This window comes from Grammomys surdaster, unplaced genomic scaffold (assembly GCF_004785775.1).
Source record: "Grammomys surdaster isolate TR1022 unplaced genomic scaffold, NIH_TR_1.0 139, whole genome shotgun sequence".
Taxonomy (NCBI): Eukaryota; Metazoa; Chordata; class Mammalia; order Rodentia; family Muridae; genus Grammomys; species Grammomys surdaster.
In genome coordinates this window covers 5,589,485-5,612,887 of record NW_021604597.1, presented here as the reverse complement: position 1 = coordinate 5,612,887, position 23,403 = coordinate 5,589,485, and the positions used below count along the sequence as shown (strand labels likewise).

At 42.7% G+C, this 23,403-nt stretch overlaps 1 protein-coding gene across 1 annotated transcript; it reads right to left on the bottom strand.

Moving 5' to 3' along the window:
• Positions 1 to 370: 370 nt before the first annotated feature.
• Positions 371 to 22,319, bottom strand: Sohlh2 (spermatogenesis and oogenesis specific basic helix-loop-helix 2). Its single transcript, XM_028763607.1, has 11 exons — positions 22,246 to 22,319; positions 15,882 to 16,096; positions 14,882 to 14,943; positions 14,695 to 14,799; positions 13,440 to 13,536; positions 10,470 to 10,583; positions 8,722 to 8,869; positions 8,512 to 8,600; positions 7,094 to 7,215; positions 3,019 to 3,275; positions 371 to 1,470 (listed from the first exon to the last, which is right to left on the bottom strand). Exons 1-11 carry the CDS (start codon positions 22,291 to 22,293, stop codon positions 1,318 to 1,320), a joined length of 1,410 nt encoding a protein of 469 aa, XP_028619440.1. The 5' UTR covers positions 22,294 to 22,319; the 3' UTR covers positions 371 to 1,317.
• Positions 22,320 to 23,403: the final 1,084 nt, after the last annotated feature.

Below are 23,403 nucleotides of genomic sequence, written 5' to 3'. Positions count from 1 at the left end.
TTCCCCTAGAATTCTTGGCCACAGGCTCTCTCAGAACCCACGTGTTGACCTAGAGAAATCTCCATCCAAGCAGCGTTTCCAGCAGTAAAAGAGGCCAGCCAGGATAGAGCAAGCTTTACAGAACCCAAAACATCTCAGCAACTTCTCTTCCAATGCAAAGCAACTGCAGCTGGGACTATGGACACTCATTATCCATGTAAGAGGCATAGAACCTTAGTTGGACACTTCAAGTTCCTTCACACCTCGTAGTCCATATCCACAGAGTTTGCCATTTGGGCATCTTCAAAGAACTTATAACCAGAAAAAAAAGCCAAAGTAATTATTAAGCTTCTCAAAAACTTAATAAAATCAAATTCCTTGCACATTATTATTAAAAGAGAAAACATTTTATTAAACAAAACAATGAATTACAGGGTAACCCTAGACTAACAGTAAAACTTCTGTGTAAGAACATCTCAGTGAAATATAAAACAACCATCTCCCTCCCTCTCTCTCTCCTTGTTTCCAACAGTTGCTCAAACACCCCGTACAAGGAAAGGACCAAGCAGAAATGTATGGGTCCAGCAAGGAAAGTAATGCCCTCCTGGCTGCCATTCCACTCACAAGACTGCAAAATGCAATTGAAAGCATATCAATTATCCATAGTCACCAACTGGACAAGGGGGTGTTGCTCCATATCTCCCTGATTATTTTAGTTTGGATGATGAATGAAGAAGGGGGCTGCTTAAAATGCCAAATCTAGAAAAGATATCAATAGAAATCAATGACAGAATCAATCACCAGGCTGCAGGAGCCGTGCTTGGTGGCAGATTAGTGTGCCTTCCTGACCTTAGATGCTTATGTCCACATGGGTCTTCTTCATAGTATGATTTTCACAAAGTGAACACTTATCGTTTGGTAGAATGAATGTGTGTGTGGGTCACTCAGGCTACTGCTGCTTGCAGCTCTCTGGCCACGGAAGTCCCAACATGGATGAAGATGCCTGAGAACACTAGGCTATCAATGCCATCAACTATCCTTCTATCTACCTTTGGAAGGTTCTAGCACATTTTCAGGCAACAGGATCAGCAGCTTTCAAATATCTTTCTTTGTCCCTCCTTCCTCAACTGGACAACTGTGCCCAGCATGTGGTCTAGAATATGAGCCCCACACATGGATTGTTAATATGGCCCAGACAGTTGGGAGGAAGAAGTGCACGTTAATTGAGTCTAACCCATTCTTACAATGTTACAAATGAATTCTGTATCACGAAAGTTAATAAAGCTAACTGGCATCATCAGGCAACTAAACCTACATGTTTTCAAATATTAATTTTTCTTAAAAGTAACTACTGTCTTGAGGCTGCGGAGATTGCCCAGCGGGTTGCTGAGAAGGCTGGTGGTCTGAGTCTGACTCTGACTCTTGGAACCCACAAAAGATGCTGGTTGAGGCGGTGTGAGAACTGGCGGGAAGCTCATGTCTAGGAGTGCGCTGCAGCAGAAACAAAAGAGAAGTTTAAACATGGAGGTAAGATACAACTCCCAAGAGTTGTCCTTGACTTCCACATGTGCACTGAAATCACACACACACACACACACACACACACACACACACACACACGCTCACGAACATGAACACATACATACTTCAAAAAACAAAACAAAATAAAAATAACAAAAATAATTATTTTCTTATAAAAACTCTACAACAAAAGACATATAAGGTAAGTACATGCCAGCAACTAAAAATTAAAGTGAAGAGATCCATTTCACTGTATGATGCTGGTCCATTTACCCCAAACACTTTTTCTCTGCTCATCTCTGATCCCAGAGCCCCTGTGAGGTTAATTCTTTGTCTCAAGATCTTGGCTTAGACCGCAGGTACTTCTCCACGGGTCAGCAGTAACTAGCAACTATATACCCTCTACCTGCTTCAGCCCACCTCACTGCTGCCTGCTTCTCTGGTTGTATCCCTGACACTTCGTGAGTGTGAGCATACTGTCTGTAGACACTACTTACCCAGAAATACCAGTAAGCACAGTGTCAGAGCATGAGGATGCCCAAACAACTGTTGCATAAAGACCTCGGTATTTGAACTCTGACTAAGGGTGAATAAAGCATGGGTTTTCATCTAGTGAGGGTACCTACTGCTGCTGAGAACAGAGGCAGTTAGGGGGATCAGCTGAGAATGAAGATCAAAGAATGGGCTGTTGCATCCAAGGAATTCTGGGTAGAAGCACAGGGGAGAGGGAGAGGTAACTAGATCCAAAAAAGTTAGTTTCCAGTTGTGTCGGGCCGTGGAAGGATATCTTGGTTCTTGGCTGGGCATGGGCCTTGAACCCCGACTCCAATGGAGAAACCGCAGGTGTTTGACCACGCCCTCAGAATCCAGGCTCCTACACACTAAACCTCTATTTAACCTGGGCCTCGCAGTGGTGTTTGATTATGTAGCCCCTCCCAAAGGGGTGTCACCTAACACAGTGAAAGGGCGTGACTACAGGCTTCGGCCTCAAGAGATTTCCATATTCATGAGTTACCTAAAGGCCAGAGGGCGTGGTTAATTAAGTTATTCCCGCCCAGATCCTTCCTTCTCCTCCTATTTAAGCCAGCTCCGCCCCTCTTAAACGGGGATGTGGGGGAGGGGGGAGGGGGGAGGAGGATGCACGTCTAGACCATCTATCACACACCATGAACAATAAAACTCCTGGAACCCGTTTGGACTTTCTCATGTTATTGGGGCCTGCCGTCGTGGAAAGCTTCCCTGTGTTTCCGCTGGGACTCACGCACCTGGTTACCTAATGCTAGACTAGCTAGGCCACATCCAGATTCATGACAGCAGACATCCAGATACCAGGTCTGCAGTGCAGAGAATGAGGCACTGGGTTAACTACAGCAATTATCACCATTCAGATAGTGACTTAGAAACCAACACAGCTCTTGGGGTGCAGACTCTGAGCTTTGAGACCAAGTGTGGCTCAGGGCCTTCACAGGCTGGAGAGGATCCAGTCTTACTCACAGACCCCAGAAGTCTCTTACTCACCAGACAAGTGGGACTGGATGGGTGTGTTGGGCAAAGCATGGCATTGCAGTGCTGAGGAATAAAGTTAGACACACTGGGCGCAGTGGGTGGTAAATAAATGGAAATGTTCTGGTTTGTCCGGGCAGCTGCCTCATGGGGAGAGACGGGTCCAGAACAGTATCTGACAGCACGGAAGGAATTCAGAGAGAGGGTTGTGCTGGGGACGCGAGTCTTAAAAAGATCCTCAGTAGGGCTCTCTGAAACACAGCCTGGCTGACCTGTAACAAGAAAGAAGACAGGTATCTGTGAGCACTGTGCACACTTCTGTGGCTCTGACTACCGCAGTAGAAACATGTGGTCCTCTATCTCGTTTCCTCATACTGCATACAGCTACTGCACTTCATTAAACACTGGTGGAAAAACCCAGCCTGTTCCTGTAACTGCTTGATATAAGCACTGCATGTTAGCATTTGTGTATCTCAAGAGCTTTCAGAGGACAGGCAGGTGTGTGTGTGTGTGTGTGTGTGTGTCTGTCTGTCTGTCTGTCTGTCTGTCTGTGTCTGATTGGCTACCATCTGACCAAACTGACCATCTGTTCTGGTTAGTTTTATGTTAACATGACACAAGCTGGTTCATCTGGGAAAAGAGACTCCCAATAAAGACAATTCTTTGCAAAGAATAGCAAGTCCATAGTACATTTTCTTAATTGATGTGGGAGGGCCAGCCCTGGGCTGGTGGTCCTGGGTTTAGAAGGAAGCAAGATGAAAAGGCCAGGAGGCAGCATTCTTCCATGGTCTCTAACTCAGTGCTTGTCGCCAAGTTCCTGCCTTGAGCTTCTGCTGACTGCCCTAAATGACAGACTACAAGCTGTAAAATGACATAAACCCTTTCCTCCCCAAGCTGAGTTTTGGTCATGGTGTTTTACCACAGTAATAGAAACCCTAACTCCATCCCTCTAAATCAAGGAAGAACGTGAGAAAAACAAAACCAAAATACATTCAGCTACAAAGAAAGTTTGGCCAATTTTTTTCTTATAAGTAAAGTAGGTTAGACCAACACACAGTTATATTTTAGTTCTATAAAGTAGCTAGACTTCAAAGATTTGTAAAACATGTAATGTTTTAAAAGTGGTCTCCAGGGCTGGAGAGATGGCTCAGAGGTTAAGAGCACATCCCGCTGTTGTAGAGGACTGAGTTAGGTTCCCAGTACAGACAACAGGCAGCTCACAACTCCAACTCTAGTTCCAGATGATTCAGCACCCTCTTCTGGCTTCCACAGATACTGTGTATACATGGTACACATACATACATGCAGAGAAACACCCACACACATAAAATAAATAAATACTTTTTAAAGTTAGGAGATAACAATGGGATGATCAATCCAGAGGAATATACATATTCATTAATATAGTCAGCTACTTTTCAAGTAGGAAGTGACCAAATTAGGGCTTCTGACTCATTGACCTTCCAGATCTCTTTGAGGCTGCACGTCCTATGAGTCTACAGTCCTAGTATAACTGTGTCTTTCCCAGAGTGGTCTCTCTGGGTGATGCAATTACACAAAACACTCAAATACAGAAAATCCTGAACTTGTAGCCATCAACACCGTTTTACAGAGCATAAACAATATTGCATATATAGATAGATCCTTAAGAGGCACTGAGCACGGCCCCACCTTAATTTGACTTAATTTGGATCACCTCAATCATTCCGTGTCACAATGAGCCACAAGCACTTTGAATAGCTTAACTGGCTGATGGTTTTTGTTTTTTTTCCGTATTCTCCTCCAATCTCCCCAGGTGGTTAAGAGAAAGGCCTACATAGACCACTGAAGGGTCCTGCATTTATTTCCTTGATTAGAGGACCAGGGAGGGCTGTGTTCTACTTTGTCCCCTTATCTTCTGACTTTGGATACAACCACAGGAGTGTCATTTGTCCCAGAACTCCCCCTGGTCCTGTAGACATGGCTGTCATGTCTACATGCCTATCACCGTGCATCTACTGTGCTCGTAAACACACTGAGCAGAGCAGTTTGCTCTTGTGGTTCTGTCTGCCACTGAGTTCCATACAATGAAGTACTGCATCTCATCCATCCGTGCATTGCTATCTTTGAGGCAGGGGTGCCAAGCTGAGAACCAGAGGGCAGTTTTGCATTTAGGTGGGAGAGTGATGGTCAAGGGTATTCCCAGCACCATGGGATGCTATGACAACACAGTTCTTTGGAGGAAGGAATCAGAAAAAGACAAGCTGAGGACTGGAGACTTCCTGTCACTCAGCACCAGCCACTCTATTAGAAGGTCTACATTTTACTGGCTCCTCTGAGGGGAGAATAGCCTTCAGGAACACCAAAAGCCACACATTGGACCTGGATTCTTTTCCTTTGGCTTGGTTCGTTCCCACCACTATTTCCATAACTACGTGGGAATGCCAAGAATTACCAAAAATATAACAGAGTGCCTCTGGAAGGAGGGTTGCATGTGTTCAGATGGGTATTTGTAGTGTATGCATTTCTTGACCTCCACTGCTTTAGTGTAGTGTGGTTGCTCTGCTAAAAATATAGCAATGAATAAAACAAGAGGGAATCTCTCTACCTTCATGAAGCTGGCACCATAATGGAAGAAGACAGCCAATAACAACCACAGTAAAGAGCACAGGTGGTAAGTACCAGGAAGATAAATCCAAGAGGAAAGTGGGCTGAGAGTGGGCTGTACTGTGTGTACACACAGGGACAAGTAGCTTTAACTAGGTAGTTCAGAAGGACTCAGTAGGGTCTCTAAATAAAGACATGAAAGAAGTAAATAAATTAACATTCTAAATGCTCAGCAGACAGTCAGAACTGAACTAACAAGCATAGTCAGTCTTCTGTATCATTGAGATGGGGATTCAACTAACCATCGATTCAAAGGCTTTTGCTTTTTGTTGTTTGTTTTTAAATCAACTACAGTAAGGCTATACAAAACATGGACAGACTTTGTTCCTTAAACAATGTAATGTAGCAGTCACTTGTGCATTGTATAGCAGTTATCATCCAATCCACATCAGACCTCAAATAAGCGGCAGTAAATGCCCAGGTTACATGCAAATGATATTTCATTTTATGGAGGAGACTTGAGACTCTGAAGATCTGGTATCTGCAGAGGGACTTGGAACCAATCCTACATGGGTACTGAGAGATACTGTGCTTCCTGTTAGATTTCATTTCTATGAGAAAGAAATTTATCAATATACTTATCATCTGTTAGCAAGAAATATTTTTGGCAATAATATTCAATTTTGAGGCAGTTTCTAGGATAACTTTTTAAAAGATTTATGTTTTATTTTATGTATGTATTTGCATACATTTATGTGTGTTTACCATGTGTATGCAGTACTCACAGAGGCCCTGTAATTGGAGGTACAGAAGATTGTGAACTACCGTGTAGGTGTTGGGGACTAAACCTAGGACCTCTGCAAGAACAGCCATTGCTTCTGCCCCTAAGATACTCTTGTGGTTGATTCTGAAATGTCACCCTAGACCTGTTTTAAAAACTTGTTCCCCAGCTGGTGGCACTGTTTTGTGGATCTGTGTAACCTTTAGGTGCTGGAATATAGCTGGCTGGAACTCGGGCCTTCCACCTCTGCTTCCTTATTGCTCAGATTCCTGATCCCTGCTTTGTGAAGTCCTACTGTGTGAATCCTGCTCTAATTCCTAGTCCCCTGCTTTGTGATGTCCTACTGTGTGAATAGCGCCATGCTTGCCTCTGCCATCTCAAACTAAATCCTCTAGTATTAGGAGTTAAACATTTCCTTCCTGAGGTCACCCTGTCAGGAATTCTGCCACAGTGACACAAAAGGAACTAAAAGACTCAATTTAAATACTTCAAGATGGTGAAGCCAGGACTTACTGGGTAATGTTTCCGCTCCACTTGACCATGTGGTTATGGCAGGAAATGAATGGGGACTTGGGGGGACCCTGGGGCTGCAGAGCCTTTATTCACATGCTCTGGGGGACCCTGGGGCTGCAGAGCCTTTATTCACATGCTCTGGGGGACCCTGGGGCTGCAGAGCCTTCATTCACATGCTCTGTGAGCTACACAGTGTTAGGCAAAGCTCACCTCTCACAGCTTCCTCCAAAGGTCCTCCTGCAGCAGGCATGGAATACACATTCAAGCCCTGATCAGCCAGGAGCTGGATCTCTTGCACAGGGGAGAAAGCACTTGTCAGCATGGCCTCTTCCCTGGAAAGACAAAAAAGATTCACTTTGCACATCTCTCCAGGTAGAAATATCAACAGTGCTGAATTCAAAGGTTTTTCTAAATTGTGTTTTAAAAGATTTGTTTATAAAGAAGTAATTTCAGGCAGGAATCTAAACCTTAGTCTAGAACAAAGAAGTAATTATAGGCAGAAACCTAAATCTTAAGCTAGAACAAAGAAGTAGGCTTCAGGCATGAAAATGACTTTGGGCTAGGACAGGGAAGTAGGCTCAGATATTTTGATCATCCTGATAAGCCCTTAGAAATAGTGATCACAGGAGTGATCACGGGATGTTTATTGTCCTGTGTGTTCTTTGATTATCTGGGTTTATTGTCTTCCTTGTCCCTTGACTATTTGCATCTATTGTATTGCTAGTTCCTCAACCTAGAACTGACCTTAATACTTGCAAGTAATTTAAACAGTATAAAGGCAAATAAGGAGGAGGAGGGATGGGGTAGGGGATTAATGAGTGGGGGGAATGGGGAAGGGGGATGGCATCTGAAATGTAAATAAATAAAATAGCGAATGAATAAAAAAGGTTTGTTTATATGTATGAATGTTTGCTTGTATGTACTTCTGTGTACCATTCCTATGCAGTCCCCATAGAGACCAGAACAGGACATCAGGTCCTACGGAGCTCAAGTTATAGTTGGTTGTAAGTTGCCATGAGGGTGCTAGGAACTGAACCCAGGTCCTCTGCAAGAGCAGTCAGTGCTCTTAACTCCTGAGCCATCTCTCCAGATCCTTAAAGCTTTTCTATTAGTCAAGAACTGACAAACCCTGACAAGTCTCAGCTATAGATTATTTAAATATAACATAGTAGTACTTGGAACCTTTGAGAACCCTTCAAAGGTCTTTTTTGTTTCTCTTTGCTTGCACAGACTTAAGACTCGTGTGAGGAAGTCACCCCTTGGCATGTCACAGACTGCTTATAACTCGTTCTACATGCTCCACAGCCCTCAAGCCCTGCCAGAGAATTACAGAATCCATCCTGGCCCTGCAGGACAAGCAGAGTCACTGTGATGGAGTCAAAAGGACCCATTTTAATTCTCAGAGTGAACAGGGTGTGTGTCATAGGATGGAAACCCCCAGCCCTGGGAATACTAGACATGTCTATCACAGTGATCAGATGATCAGTATTGGCAGTGGGAGACACTTATGAATCCCTAACAAATACCAAGGCTCTTTCTGGGCATGTTTTTGGTCCTGCACAATCATCCAGCATGAACAAGCCGGGAAAACAACACACAGACTGTGGACTCACACACCCTTGCCATACCTCTGTGATGTGGCTGTGCATGGAAGGAACAGCTCGATGGGCGTCTGTCTCTTAGAAAACCTTTTATTGCTCTGAATGGATTCTGTAATCTAAACAAGTACAAAGATGCATCTGTAAAAACAGACCTACAGCCACACAGATGTGCATTTACAGAAACAAAAATAAAAGCTGGTGCATGGAAGCATGAATAGGACTTGAGAAACTGAGTACCTGAGCCATAATGGCTGGAGAGAGAGAGTCCCGGACCTGCTTCACATAATCAACTGTGGCCTCAATGACTGAAGCCACATCGCTCTTCCTCCCCTGGACATATGGCAGGAGAGTGCGCAACTGCTCGCAGCAAAACTTGATGCGTTCTCTGTTCAAGCAATTGTATGAAAATAACAAAGCGTCACCTCTTTGTTCACCAGAAGGAACAATTCTTCCTGAGTTTTTATGACAATGGACTGTCCCTATCTTCATCTGATCTCTGCTTATCTTCATCTGATCCCTGTTTAATAGAAAGGCTGTGTTCCCACAGGCCTAGAGTCCTCACAACTGCTGAAAGCACAACCCAGGGTCCCCACGAAAGAGGACATCTGCCAAAGTACAGACTCTGTGCCACGCTAGCCCCTAGACGAGGCCCACTGCTGTGGTGCCCAGGGTGCCCAGACAGTACAAAGCACACCCCTCAAAGCCCATGAAGATCTGCAGACACTATGCCCTCAGGAAAGAATCATATGAAAAAAAAAAAAAAATATATATATATATATATATATATTCATGTGATTGATTCATATATAATATATATGTAACTTTTTAAATTCACAGTAGAAGCTTAGCAGGCCGGGAAGAATCAGGATCTAGGTTTGAACTTTTACCAAGAAATAAATCATTTGTGTCCTGTACCATGTGAGTTTCACGTATCATAGTGTGGCCCGAGCTGGAGGAGATAGTTTTGCTAAGCAGATGAACTAAACTACAAGGCAATGTCCAGGCCAGCATCCAAAGGACCCTAAATCTTGAATGCGTCTCAGGAGAGACACATGGGAAATGCAGATGTAATTGATTCAAATCGATTCAAGCCCTTGGTATGTCTCCCTTAAGTACTTGTTTTGTCCAGTTACAGCCTTGACATGTGCAGGGTGACTGACAGTTACTATCTGTAGCCTTAGGAAAGTCTCCAAGTTTCTCTTAATTTCAGAATAGAAGAAAAACAGACTAAAAATATATATCATTTGGCATATAGTCAGGGTAGAAAGTAATGGTGGTGGTTTTATTGGGCTTCAGGATCTTTGGGACTCTGCAGAGTTGTCTCAAGAACTATTCTAGGGGTAAAAAGCACTGAGAGCCAACAGCTGGACACTTGGAAGGCTTTGGACGTTTCACGCAGAGAAGCTTCACTTACAAAAGAATCTAAGATGAAACACACAGCAGAGTCTCTATGGGCAAAGCTATCTCAGCAGAATATGAGAGGTTGCCTAATGGTGCATTATGATAAATCAGATATTCAGAATTTCATCGGCAGTGGGACTAACAGGTTATAAACAGGAATGAGATACAAAAAAAGGTCAGAAAGCAAAAACACTAAGCTATTGTTATCTATAGATGACTCAACTGTCAACAATAATTTCACCCTTTTCTATAGTTTTGCTAGATAGATACGTCACTTTCACAATAAAAAATGCCACTACACATTGTTCCGATGTGTATGAAGAAAGCATCTGAATATACAGGGAACTTAGGAGGACTACAGATGAACATTTCTATCCCCACGACTTAGAATCATTACTGTTCTCCAGTCGTGCTGTGGCAGTGGCACCTACTCAGCTCTTTGGTCCCTCACGGTGGCATATATTCAGTGGTCACATTGATTAGTTCCATCTAGAATTTTATCAGTGTTAAAGTTATGGGATTCATGGAGTAGTTTCCCTGTGTGAAGAAGGAACCCCCTGTGCACAGGCTCCACCGGCACACACCGTCTCAGCTTTTCTTTGCTTGAGTGAAGAAAAGAAGAAGCCTTTTTGCTTTTTTCTGGACTTGACAACGGGGCCTTTAATCCAAGTCTATTGTCATTTTTCAGCAGTTCAGAGCTAGAAGCAAGTGAGAATCATGTCACATATTAAAGAGAAAAAATGCCAGGCAACTGTCAATAATGAGCAGTAATTCACTAATCAGATGGAGAATGTCTCCTGCTTCATACAAAGGAAGAGAATATATTAAATCACTGTACCTGACACGTTTGGTACTAAATCGTTTCCTTCAGATTTCAAAATATCATACATCCAATGATAAAAATTCTAAAATATACTGATTAAATACAAATAGAATCAGGACTAAGACATTCTAATCTTACCAACCATAGCTATTCTAAATTATATGCAGTCACTAATAATACATTTTTAAAAACTTCATGGTATTGTAAAAGCATTGCAACACCAGTCCATTTCTGCTTCCAGCTGTATTTGGTAATTACGTATGACAGCTGATGCTTAGACAACCTGCTATAAAGCAGACTGAGCTAGACTGCTCCTGCCCAACTGTGAACTAACATTAAGTATTCTGAGGATGTTACGGGGCAAGCTATGATGTTAGGCAGATTGGATACAGTCTTCACTCACAATTGCTTCTACGAGGTCTTACAGTCCCACTGAAAATCACACCACAGGTGTTCTACCCTTTAAAAGTTAAGGTCCATGAGGCTAGAGAAATGGCTCAGTGATTAACAGCACTTGATGGACCTAGATTCAATTTCCATCACCCAGGTAGTGGTTCATAACCATCTATTAACTCCAGCTCCAAGCTATCTGATGCTCTCTTCTGGCCTCTGAGGGCACTATATGTCTGTGGTACACAGATATACGTGCAGCAAAACATAGCTAAATACATAAAATACATTTTTAAAAGTTAAGGTCCATTACAGAGAAAAGAGAAGGGCAACTTTACATGTTCTATTCCAACTCGATTAGCAAAGATTTCTCCCCTTTTGTCATTTAATGGATTTTCTGTCCTTTTTGTCATTTAATGGATGTTGTTTTGACTCTACTATCTAGAACAGTTCTCTACCTATGGGCCTCCATCCCTCTGACAACCCTCTATCGCTAAAAATATTTACATTGCATTCATAACTATAGCAAAATTAATTATGAAGTAGCATCATAAATAATTTTATGGTTAGGATAAACTGCAACATGAGGAACTGTATTAATGGGTCATGGCATTAGGAAGGTTGAGATCTAGAACTTTATGTTTTGAACTATTTTATCAATTTTATTTTATAGGTATATATGCAACACATGTGTACCTGGAGCCTATGGATGCCAAAAGATGGAATAGGAACCCTGGAACTGGAGTCACAGACAGGGTGACTGGGTGCAGGGAACTGAACCTGGTTCCTCTAGAAGAGTGACCAATGCTCTTAACTGCTGAGCCATCTCTATGGGCCTCTTTTGTACTATTTTATATTGTTTTTTAAATTCTTGAAAAATAATTCTCCCTCCCTCCCACCCCCCCCCCCCCCCCCCCCCCCCCCCTCTCTCCCTCTCTCTCTCTCTCTCTCTCTACGTGTGTGTGTGTGTGTGTGTGTGTGTGTGTGTGTGTGTGTATGAGAGAGAGAGAGAGAGAGAGAGAGAGAGAGAGAGAGAGAGAGAGCGCAATCAACCAATCAACCTTGGTGTCTTTGCTTAGGTGCTGTCCCCCAGGGTCTCTCCCTGGCCTGAAGCTCACCTAGTGACTAGGCTGGCTGGCAGGTGCCTCAAGGAGCCCCTCCTGTCTTCATCACCCCAGTGCTGGGATTCTAAGCACTCATGCCTTAAAGCTTTTGTATTTGAGTTCTGGGTCTGAAGCTCATGTTCTCACACTTGACCACAGTAACTCCCTAGTCCTGTAATTCCATTTTCTTTATCCAAAAGGGCAAAACTTGACTGAAATTTATACTTTGATTATGAGGGAGGATAAAGAAAAATTCAAAGTTGGTAGACACTGAAAACTGCTTTCGTGTAGCATATGAAAATAATGAAACCTCCCAACATGCCAGATAAGGGGTCACCTTTCAGAAAGCTCTTTAAGACTCAGCTGCTAAATAAGATTCACAAAGCTTTTGCTATCCATGCGCCATTTAAGTGAGGTCATGTTTGGTTTGCCACAGAATTGGCTGCCAAGTCCCTCCCTTGTTCTACACAGTAGATGGCTACATTCTACACATTCTAGAAGTACACATTCTGACCTGGAATTTTCACCATCATCAGCACTTATGGGCTTCAGCACTTGTCCATTCCTGTGCTCTAAGCTCTATTTAAAACCTCCTTGGTGTAAAAAGACAGGGCAGCATTCACACAAAGCTGATTTCCATCAAACATGCAAAGCTAACATAGGAAGAATCTGACCCAAGTTCAACAGCCTGTAAGAGAACAAGTAAGACACACACAGAGAGATATAGAGACAGAGACAGAGAGATAGACAGACAGACAGACAGACAGACAGACAAACAGAGATTGCCCTACAGAAACAAAACAAATGTTCATTCCTTCATAGGATATATGAGACTATAACTCACAGGCATGCAGTAGTTGAAGTTTTGAATTTATGAGTTCAAAACAGACAATGAAGACACAGTTCTGTAGACATAGACTAGGTAAGGCTACAATTTTGCAAATATCTAGAGTTCTGAATATATGTTTGAAAAGGGGGAATCTGCTGTTATTTTATTTGAATATCAGTGTGCTTTCTTATACTGAGTTGAATCATCTTGTGAGGTGTACCCATGATCTTAACTCTAGAATCTGAAACAGAAGACTGTCACCTGTCTTCCAGGAAAGAGCCCTTCTCTCTGCGCCACACTCAGCACTTGGGCGTGTGTCCTATTATTAAATTCTCTGCAGTATCTTTAATAAAATGTACACAGTAAACATACATGACATGGAAAAGTCGAAAAAAAGAATAAAACTAACCAAAAAAACAGATCTGTAGAAAAACGTCCTCCGAGTTCACTGCAGGAAGTCTGGAAGTACAGTTTACATTCTGGAGGCGACTCAGTGTTTTCCATATCTATTGAAAGTTTGAAAAGAGGCTCATTTTAATCATAAATTCACTGCCAATTATTTTTACAAAGCAGGGTTTTAAAAGTAGAAAGCAAGTGATAGGTTTCAGTCCATGAAGCATAAAATCACTAAGATTAGAAAGTACCATTGAAAGGCTACACACACTGCACCCCAGGACATCCTCCTACCGGTAAGAATCTTCTAAGTGACACATTTTATAAAGCGTCCCCAACTGAGTTTATGTATCCCCTTCCTATTTATAAGTAAATGTCAAGCAACTGCACTGTCAAGTTATGGCCTCGGGGCCATAAAAAAATCTGCAGCTGTTAGTCCTTGGACCAATGATAAATCAACTGGAGATTGGTTGGGATCCATCAAAGGTGATGGACAGGTGATGGACAGCTGCTGTTTGACTGAAGACCATAAAACAGATTGCAGAGGGACCCTGACCACATGCTTAGTCACACCCAGGAAGAACTCTGAAGCCACAGTGGGTAGGGTTGGGGAAGAGGGGGTGGTGAGAGGAGGTGCCACAGAGAGCACTCACTACTCTGACCATTGAAAACTAGCACTATAAAGAGGCAGACACGCTGACTCTAGAATGTAAATTTGTATACAATAGTCCTCAGTATGTTTCAAGAAAATATGAAATTTAAGTTTTTTTGTGTGCATGTGTTGAAAACACTTAAAATGATTGGCCTCAATAAGGTAAATAATTATGAAAATGTTTGCAACGGAGTTACTGTGCAATTCCATGTTAATGCTCTACTTTTCGGATATCTGTAATGAGGAAGCCTGATCAATTGTATTTTAATAACAAAGATATGATGGTTAGCTAAGTTACCAAATGAAAAGAAACATAGTAACAATCCCAAACAAAAACAAAAACAGACAGAGCCCTTCATCACATAGCTATCATGCAACTAACTCATTTGACATTTCTGAACATTTCAGATTCTCTTGAAAATAAAAACAAAAGTTTTTTGCTCCTTATTTAGTTGTATTTCCAGGCTATGATTAAACACACACTCTTATAAAATACACAGCAAATTGTTAATTCACAATAAAAGGCATAAGTGAGAAATCAATTTAGAAATGTACAAACATGGTTTTACAGAATTTGAATGACAATTTTTAAACCTTTATAAATGTATTTTTAACTCACCCGTGTTTGTGAAATATGTTTTCCAGTAATTTATCACAGTGTTCACTTTTTCCAAGGTCAGCGGCTCATTGAAGCTAATATCAGCTCCATATTCTGAAATATAGCCTACAGAAATCATGTTAACACCAACCTTGTAATTTCTATTTGGAAACGAAACACATGTTATAGCAAGCAGGCACATACTTACCTCTAAATTTTTCAGGAAATACAAAAGCAAACAGCAAATGTGTGTTTTTCTTCTTGCCAGATCTGAGGGGAAAGTGTTACAATGAAGCAAAATAATCAGCCAAAGAAAAAATAAATCAGACTTAAGAGCTTAACTTACTAGGAACTAAACTATAGATGCCTTTAACTTGGAGAATTTAAAACGATGGAAAAAATAAGCTCAGCATCTCAAATTAGTGAGGGTGTGATGGACTGTTCCTTCGTAACTAAAAACAGCAACGGAAACCTCATCCACATTTTCAAACTCCTCATTAGTTTAAAAGGGTTGAGGAACAGAGGACATTTCAAGACCACTATAGGAATAAAATCACCAAAATCTGGATTGGGGTATAAAACTAAAAACCCCCTTAAAACACATACCTCTGGGTGTGTTTGAAAAAGATACACATGTATAATTTGAGACAAAAAATTACAAATAATACAAGGAATAGAAAGTAGAATCTTGAATCTTATCAAGTTTTTTTTTTAAGAATCATAAGCAGGAAACACTCAACATTGATTAGATATTTTAACATTAAAGAATGGTTAATGTTCATTTGCTTTAATATCCTCTAGAACTCTTAATAAACTCTGAAAAGAGGAGTCATTGTACTGACAGTTATTTAAAAAGCATACCTACGGGACTAGAATCAGCATTATATCAAATAATTTTCTGTGATCAGTTAACCCCTCTGACGTCACTCATGCCTATTCCTGCTCAAGTTGGCATGCTAATTCTTACAATGGCACGTGAAGCCTGCCATAGAACCGCACTAGGAAACTTCTACCCATGAAGACATGCTTCATCTTAAAGCTCACAGTGGACTAATTTGATGTCAAGTATATCAATATACTGTATAGCAACCAAGTATATCAATATATTATATCCTATGTATTTAATATGTCAATATATCTTATGCATTTAAGAAGTAGGTTTTAAAAGCAATTTTAAAGACACTAGGTCAAGACTTGAAAAGTTTTACCTAATTAATTTGATGGCTTCCTGCTCCTCTGCAGTTAAGGTGGAAGTCACCTTCAAGAAAATTATGTCAAACGAGTTAGCAGCCAAAAGCGCGGCTACCTTCTTCACGTTGCTAATGGTCAGGGTGATCTGTGCTGTGCTGGAAAAGAATTTCTGCACAGAGCCAGCCAGGAAGTATCTTGTGGCATCTCCAACTAGCAAAAGGTCTACTCTGCCCTAAAAGAGAAGGGAGGAAGCAAAGGCCACATGTAATTACCAAATAAGAGTGACAAATAACTCAAGGAGCAGGGCAGTCAACCCCAAACTAAGCACTTGAGGGCAAGAAGCTCTTCACTGCCTCCGTATGTGGGTTTGAGCATCCCGCTACTTTAGTAAGATCCTGCCCACTCCTTAAAAACTTCTCTCTTATTCCATTAACAGGTAAGGTTCGTCTTCTTCATCATTATTATTATTATTATTATTACTACTATTACTATTATCATTATTACAGCGTTTTAGAGACAGGGTTTCTTTGTGTACCCATGGCTGTCCTGGAACTCGATCACTTGATTGGTAGATCAGGCTGGCCTTGAACAGAGATCTGCCCACTTCTGCCTGCTTAATGCTGTGTCTAAAGGCATGAGCCACTACCCAGCAACAGATAAGGTTCTTTTGATCCAGCTTATTAATCAGACTTTTCTCCTGGAAGATGTATTTTGTGAAAAAGGCAAATCAGCAAATCACACATTATTTATTTTTGGTTAAAAACACATTCCAGAGAACACATTTTTAAAAAAAAATCTAAATTTGATGCTGGAGTGATAGTACGGTAGCTAAACACTCTGCCTACCCTTACAGAGTACCAAGATTTGTTCTCTGCACCCGTGCGGTACCTTACAGCTGTTGGCTATCTCAACAAGGGATATGGTGTCCTCTTCTGGCCTCGAGGCACCAGGTACATATACCACACACAAGCATACAGACAGACAAAACACACAAACCACTTCATAATGCTTAAAGTGAGATTATGATCATGTGTTGGGACTTGGTCATAACAATCCTTGGCCAAATGCAAACCATGGGTAGATAGTGAGACCTTGGTCTCTCTCCATACAAGGCTGCACTTCTTCTGGGAATGCCTGGGATTTAAGACTTTATTTGTTTTTTTGTGTGTGTGTGTTTATAATTAATATTTACACACAATGATTTTTGTTGTCAATTCTTTGATCTGTACTGTTCCTTGTAGCTCGTATTTGCTTCTTCCTGGGATCCACTTTATTGAATTTCAGTACAGGCTCAGGAGATTCTTCTTGCCTGAAAATACTGTTGTGGTGTTCTGACAAGTCAGGGCTAGTTCTAGCTGGTCTGAGTCAAAAAACCACTATCTCTGAATTTTGAAGATGATGGTCCATCACCTTGTGATATTCAGAGTGGCAGTTAAAAGCACCAAGCAACTTTGCTTTCTTTGGGTGATGTTGTATGTCTAAATATAAGCACTTAGTACCTGCTCTGGAAACAGATAATATTTCTTCAACCACAGATCACTTTCTCTTCACTGTTGTCTTTCCCTCTTTGGGAATCTTTTGTGAAATGCTAGAAACCCAGGTAGATTCTTTTTCTCCATTTGTCCGTGACAGAATAGTCTTCCCAGAAAGCTTTCTTGATCTTTTGTCCTGTAAAAGTACTGAATGTAATATGAATTGTGAATTTTTAAGGTTTTATTTTCTAAATAACCCGTTATTTTTAGGATGTGGTCACTTCTTTGAAGATATACATTCAAATTTTACTTGTGTCTCTGAGTGTGCATGTATGTGTAGCTATGTTGTCACAGGACAACTCTAAGTGTCATTTTTCAGGTACCGTCCACCTTGTGTTTTGGGGCTGGTCTTCTAGTGAGTTTGAATTTTCTATGTTATGATAGGTTGGCTGGCCAGGAATCCCCAAATCTCCACTTCCCCAGAGCTAGAATTGCATGAACACACAGTCATGCCTGCTGTGTGTTAATGTGGGACTGCCCATGTGTGTGCCCTGCATGTGATGGGTAGAAGTCTGCGTGGGATTTCCTCCTGTTGCTCTCCATCTCATTTTTTGAGGCAGAGTCTCTCTCTGAACCTGGAGCTCATAGATTAGACTAAACTGGCTGAGCAGTGATTTTCAGGGGCTCCCCTGTCTCCGCCTTCCCAGTTTAGGGGAGTAGGAGGGTTGCAGGCATGAGTCTTTCCATAAATGGCTCACATCCTCATGCTTATACATAAGCACGTTATCAACCGCACTATCTCCTCAGCCCTGCAAACTAGGATTCAAACATTTATTTGTATTCTCTTTGTCCTAGCCTTTCCAGCTTGCTATTTTCAAAGTACCAAAGCAAGGCTGCTTATGAACAAAACATTTATTTCTTGCCACTCTGAAGACTGGAAAGTCCAAGATTAAGGTGTTGGCAGGTCCGGCATTGAGCGAAAGTATGATTTCTGGTTCAGAGAAGGCAATGTCTAGTGTGCTCTCACACGGTACAAGGGCAGATGAGTCCACCGTGGGCCTCTTGTTCAGGAACACTAATCTTCCTCTTACCAGCAACGTAACCTTGTGACCTAATCACCTTGGAACTGCTCCGTCTTCTCTCTTCAGCATGTTGGGATGTGAATTTCATAATAAAGCAGGTCACGATGTGTGTGACTGATGCAGCAGCACAGTTGCACAGCTGTGGCTGCCTATGCTTTAAAAACTTGCCAATCAAGGACTGAGTGGCTGTGAGTATGATTTGGGTCCACCGTGAGAGAGCAGGAAACTGGAAAACAGGCTGGAGAGCAGAGTCCAGTGCTGCGCCTGCTCCTGTTTCTGGCCACACAGAGGACTGGAAATGACCCACTGGGAACCTGAGCCCACCTGCAGCCCATTTGCTGTAGAGAGCAGTTGACAGGCGTACCCTGGAGCTCAAGTAGCCTTGCTCCAGGTGTTCTGCATGCAGCTACTTCCACAGCAGGTGATCAGCCCCTGCACACACGTGTGGTCCTGTCCACCCTCTGTTTCACCCAGCATCTCTTCTCTTCCTGTCTTTAGAGCTGTAGCCTTCCTCTGAGTGGGCATGTGATCCATCGCTGTCTAGATTTTAAATCTGACTGTGGATTTTAGGTTGTGAGAGAAACTGCTGTGCTGTAGCCAAGATTCTGTCGAGAACTATGCATTGCATTCTGTAGTCGAGTCTCCTTAGGTTTTAATGTAGGATGGCCCCTCTCCTTTCTTATTCTGTGATATTCGCTTGAGGCGTCATTATTTCAAAAGTGTCTTCTGCTGTGTAGTTCAGAACAGAGGAGGTGGAGGAAGCATTTATGCTCAATCCCAGGCAGGAACCACACTCTTACCTGCCAACATCAGAAAGGATAAAAGTGCCCACTCTTAACATGTAGGGGCTTTTGTTTGGTTGGCTGGTTTTGTTTTTTGCAATTTGACATCAGCCTACTCTACCAAACTTACTTCCATTTTCCTCAAAAATACCCCAATATTTTCAAAAACTTACATAGCCTTTTCCTTTAAAAATAATTAATCCATTCATTACTTGAGACAACACCCTTGGTATGCTGCCCAGGCTGGCTTTAAAGATGCTATCCTCCTGTCTCAGCTTCTGGAAACTGCAGTGACATAGGTAGAACACCAAGGCTCCTGTGACCTCTTTGACTTCCTCTGAAAACCACACCATAGGTCCAGTTGCATTTCGGATGCAGCTCATTAGTGTCTGTTGTCCAACTATACTGTATCACACGATTAATTCTATTCCAGCACCTTCCTGAAACCCCTAAAGCCGAGCTGCTGTAACAATCAGTAATAAGTGGTGTGACAGCAGCTGTATGAGAGTTATAGTTCTGTTGTTTTTAAATAACAGATTTAGTTGAAGCAACTACCAATAAACCAATATAATCTGCATGATATAGATAGGCTAACCCTAAAATGATATAAATGTTTCTGTTTAGAGTGTGTGTGAAATATGGTACGTATGTGGTGTATATGGTATGTGTCTATGTGGTATGTATATAGTATCTGTATGGTGTGTATGTTGGGTAAGAGTGTATATGTGGTATATGTGTGAGTGGTATGTGTAGGTGATATGTGTGTGTGTGAGGTGTATGTGTATGCGCCTGTGTATGTGATGGGTGTGAGTGTGTCTTCCTTAGTTACTCTCTACCTCGTATTTTGAGTCAAAGTCTCTCACTGAATTTGGGTTCACCTTGGGCTAGAATGGCTGGCCAACAAGCTCCAGGGATCTCCCTGTCTCGGCCCCCTAACCCCCAGCTCTGGGGTTACAAATGGATGCCGAGCCCCCTCCCAGGCTTCACTCTAAACGTCCTCAGTTTTGTGCCGAAGAGTCAAGAGTTAGAACTGTAAAGGGTAGAGACGTAGGGAGGAGCCTGAAGAACTGGGGGGTAATGCAGACAGGGAAAGCACGGGAAGCCACGCTCTGTGCAGGAGTCTAACATTTGCCAAGTCGTGTGTGCTGAGGCACATGGTACAAAACAAAGCCATTCCCGAAAGATCTGAGCTCCGTTCCCTGACCTACAAAATCAGAGCCACAAAGTACTCAGGGTGTCAATAGTCACACAGATTAGAACAGTAAGGATGCCAGACAAGTCCACCATCCAGTCATGTAAATTTAGCAAAGTATAAGCAATATGAATCTTCATATTTATTTAGTATCTTGTTGATGGTGTAGTGTTTGAACACAGGCAATAAATAAGGCTTGCCAATAATAAAAGAAATGGAAAACCCTAGCATATTCTCACGTGCAAAATTGCATTTTAACAGGTCTATGATTTCTACCTAAGAACACAATTGGCTTGATTTCATTTGACAGCAATGTTTTTTCTCTATGAATTGCTTAATGCACTTAAAAAATACATATTCATTGGGAAATTTTAAAAAAACAATGAAGTGAAGATGAGATCCCATGCTCTCTTGGGGTATGGCCTATTAATACCCTGCCACACATCCTTTAATTATGGGCAGTTTTATAAGGTCGCACCACAGCCAATGTCCTTATCTACTCTGTCTGGTTTCAGACCGCACACTCAGGGTACTGCAGTCTCAGTGACTGGAAGACGCTAGATTTCCATCTGCAATCCGTGGTGGTCTAAACCCTTAATTAGTAACAGCAGGTGCTGAAGTGCTTAGTACAAATCACTCCTACATTTTAGTGAGTTGTTATTTGTGTCACTCTTATCACAAAGAGCAGTGCTGACAATCGGCAGCAAGTGCTGCCTAGACCTGAACTCTCAGAGGGAACCATTGGCCTCCCGTTTCCCAGAAATCCAGGGTTTCAACTCTATTTGGAGAGACTAAGCAAGCTGCTGTTTTTGCAGAGGATGGCAAAATTCAGTGGGGACTCCATACTACGTAGTGTAAGAATACATTCTTAATTGTGTTCTAGATAATTAGGTATTTTATTCAGAATTCTATTTTGGGCAGTTTTGCTTCATCCCGCGCCACTGAGGTCCCTTTCGCCACTGAAGTCCCTTTCATTGGAGCTTTCGCGCATGCACAAACACTTTGCCTAGAATTATCGAAACCCGTTAAATGACCTACAGAAATAATTCGTTTTCCAGAAGCTTGTCCTTAAGAGGTCAGAAGATTAAGTAGACAAAGCCTTTCGGGGGCTGGGGAGGGGGGTAACAAAACTCATCAAGGTACAAGTGCCCTTCGAATTGTCCAAAAAGATCTGTGAACAACAGATACCTCAGCTGGCTTTGCTTTCCCGGGTGAGTATTGGTCCTCTACGCTTCTCTACGCCATCAGTTTTTCCACTGTTTTGTTTTGTCTTACAAGCAGGGCCTCACACCATAGCCCAGACCAGGCCCAGAATTCACAGCAACTCTTTCGGCCATGAAAGTGCGGGGCATCGTGAGCAAAAGTCACCGGGCCTGGGTGGACTTTCCATTTTTTATCTTGTATAGTTACCCTGTGGGTCGCCAAGGGTCTGGTCGAGGTGTGTTTCTGGGACCTCTATCCGCAGGGTGCAGACACTGCAGACACTGGCAAGCAGGCTTTGTTTGAGCAAGGCCACTTTGGGTCGCCATCTTCGTGAGGCTAACAGTTCAGGGACAGGAAAGCCGGAAATAAACGCAGATAAATGCGCGTTCCGTTCCTGAAGCCCAAACCTTTCCCGTAGCAAAGCTCAACTCTGGTCTCCCTCTTTCAAGACCCTCCCGGGGTTCTGTTCCAAGCTCCAGGGTCAGGAGTTTGAAGTCTGGCCCTGTGGCCTGCTTGCCTGAAGTAACCTCCCCATTCAGGAGCGCGCGGCCCCAGGCCCTTGATGGAGCCTGTCCTGGGAACCCTTGCAGGGCTGGGCCTGCTGGTCTAGGTTCGGGTGATGCTCAGAACCACCTCCCGCCAGGTCCTACCTGCCCCGGCTTGCGGCCTAGCTCCCCAGTGCTGATCCGGTCGGCCATGGCGCCCACTGCTCTGCAGCTTCTTGGCGGGCCGCTCTGTGAGGGGCGGAGCAAGAGGCAGGGAGCGGCGCCCCAGGGACTGTGGGAGCCCTGGGCAGAGTGACGTGACACCCCAGGCACGCCACTCACTCCTCGGGCTGGACTGTAAGGCTCCACTACGCATGGGCAGAGGGTGGACTGCGGTGCCTGGGATGGGCCAGCAGTTTTGCTTTCTACAGAAGTGCGCGTCCCTCTGATAAAATAATTTTGTCTGACGCCTGTGCGACTGTATGGACAGCGCTCTTACGGCGGTTTCTTTAATCCAGGATTTTTTTTTTTTTTTTGCAATTGCTCTATTTTGTACTGAGATTTAATACATTGTCCCTATTTTCTCAGCTTAGAAATTGAGGCAATGAAGATGTTTTTGGTGACTGTTGACGTGAGAACCGAATGCGTTACTCAGCCCTGGTTCAGCATTTTCTGGAGAGCTATTGAAACAAGATCTTTTCTCTTGTTACTGTGTCTAGGTTTTTCTAATGTGCAGTTCACTTCAACACAACACAGAAGAGCTTTGTATGTCCCACCACTGCAGGTGGTCTGTCTCCCAGCAAGCCTTCAGGGTCTCCTGAGCTACTGTTGCATTCTGCTCTGGGGGTCTGATTTAGGTCATCAGAGTATGCAAACATAATCCTGTGCCTCTCTGCTATTTGGATGGAAAGAGGTGAGGTGGTTCGAAGGATCCTCCTTCATCCATGATTCTACCAACTGGGGGCTGAAAATATTAAGAGAAAACTGACCAGGTGGTGTGGCACCCACCTTTAATCCCAGCACTGGGGAGGCAAACGCAGGCAGATTTGAAGCAGACCTGGTCTATCTAGCAAATTCCAGGATAGCCAAAGACTGTCTCAAAAAAAAAAAAAAAAGAAAATGGAAAATGTCATCATTACTAAACAAGTACAGACCCTACCCCATTTCTCATTCCCTGAACAATATATACTATCCACTGTCATCATATTAAATATTACAAGGTGAGTGTCCCTTGTCTAAAGGCTCCAGGCCTGACATCTTTAACGGATGTATGAATATTTTCTATATAAAACGAGACCAGATTCACTCTAGGTGACACAATGC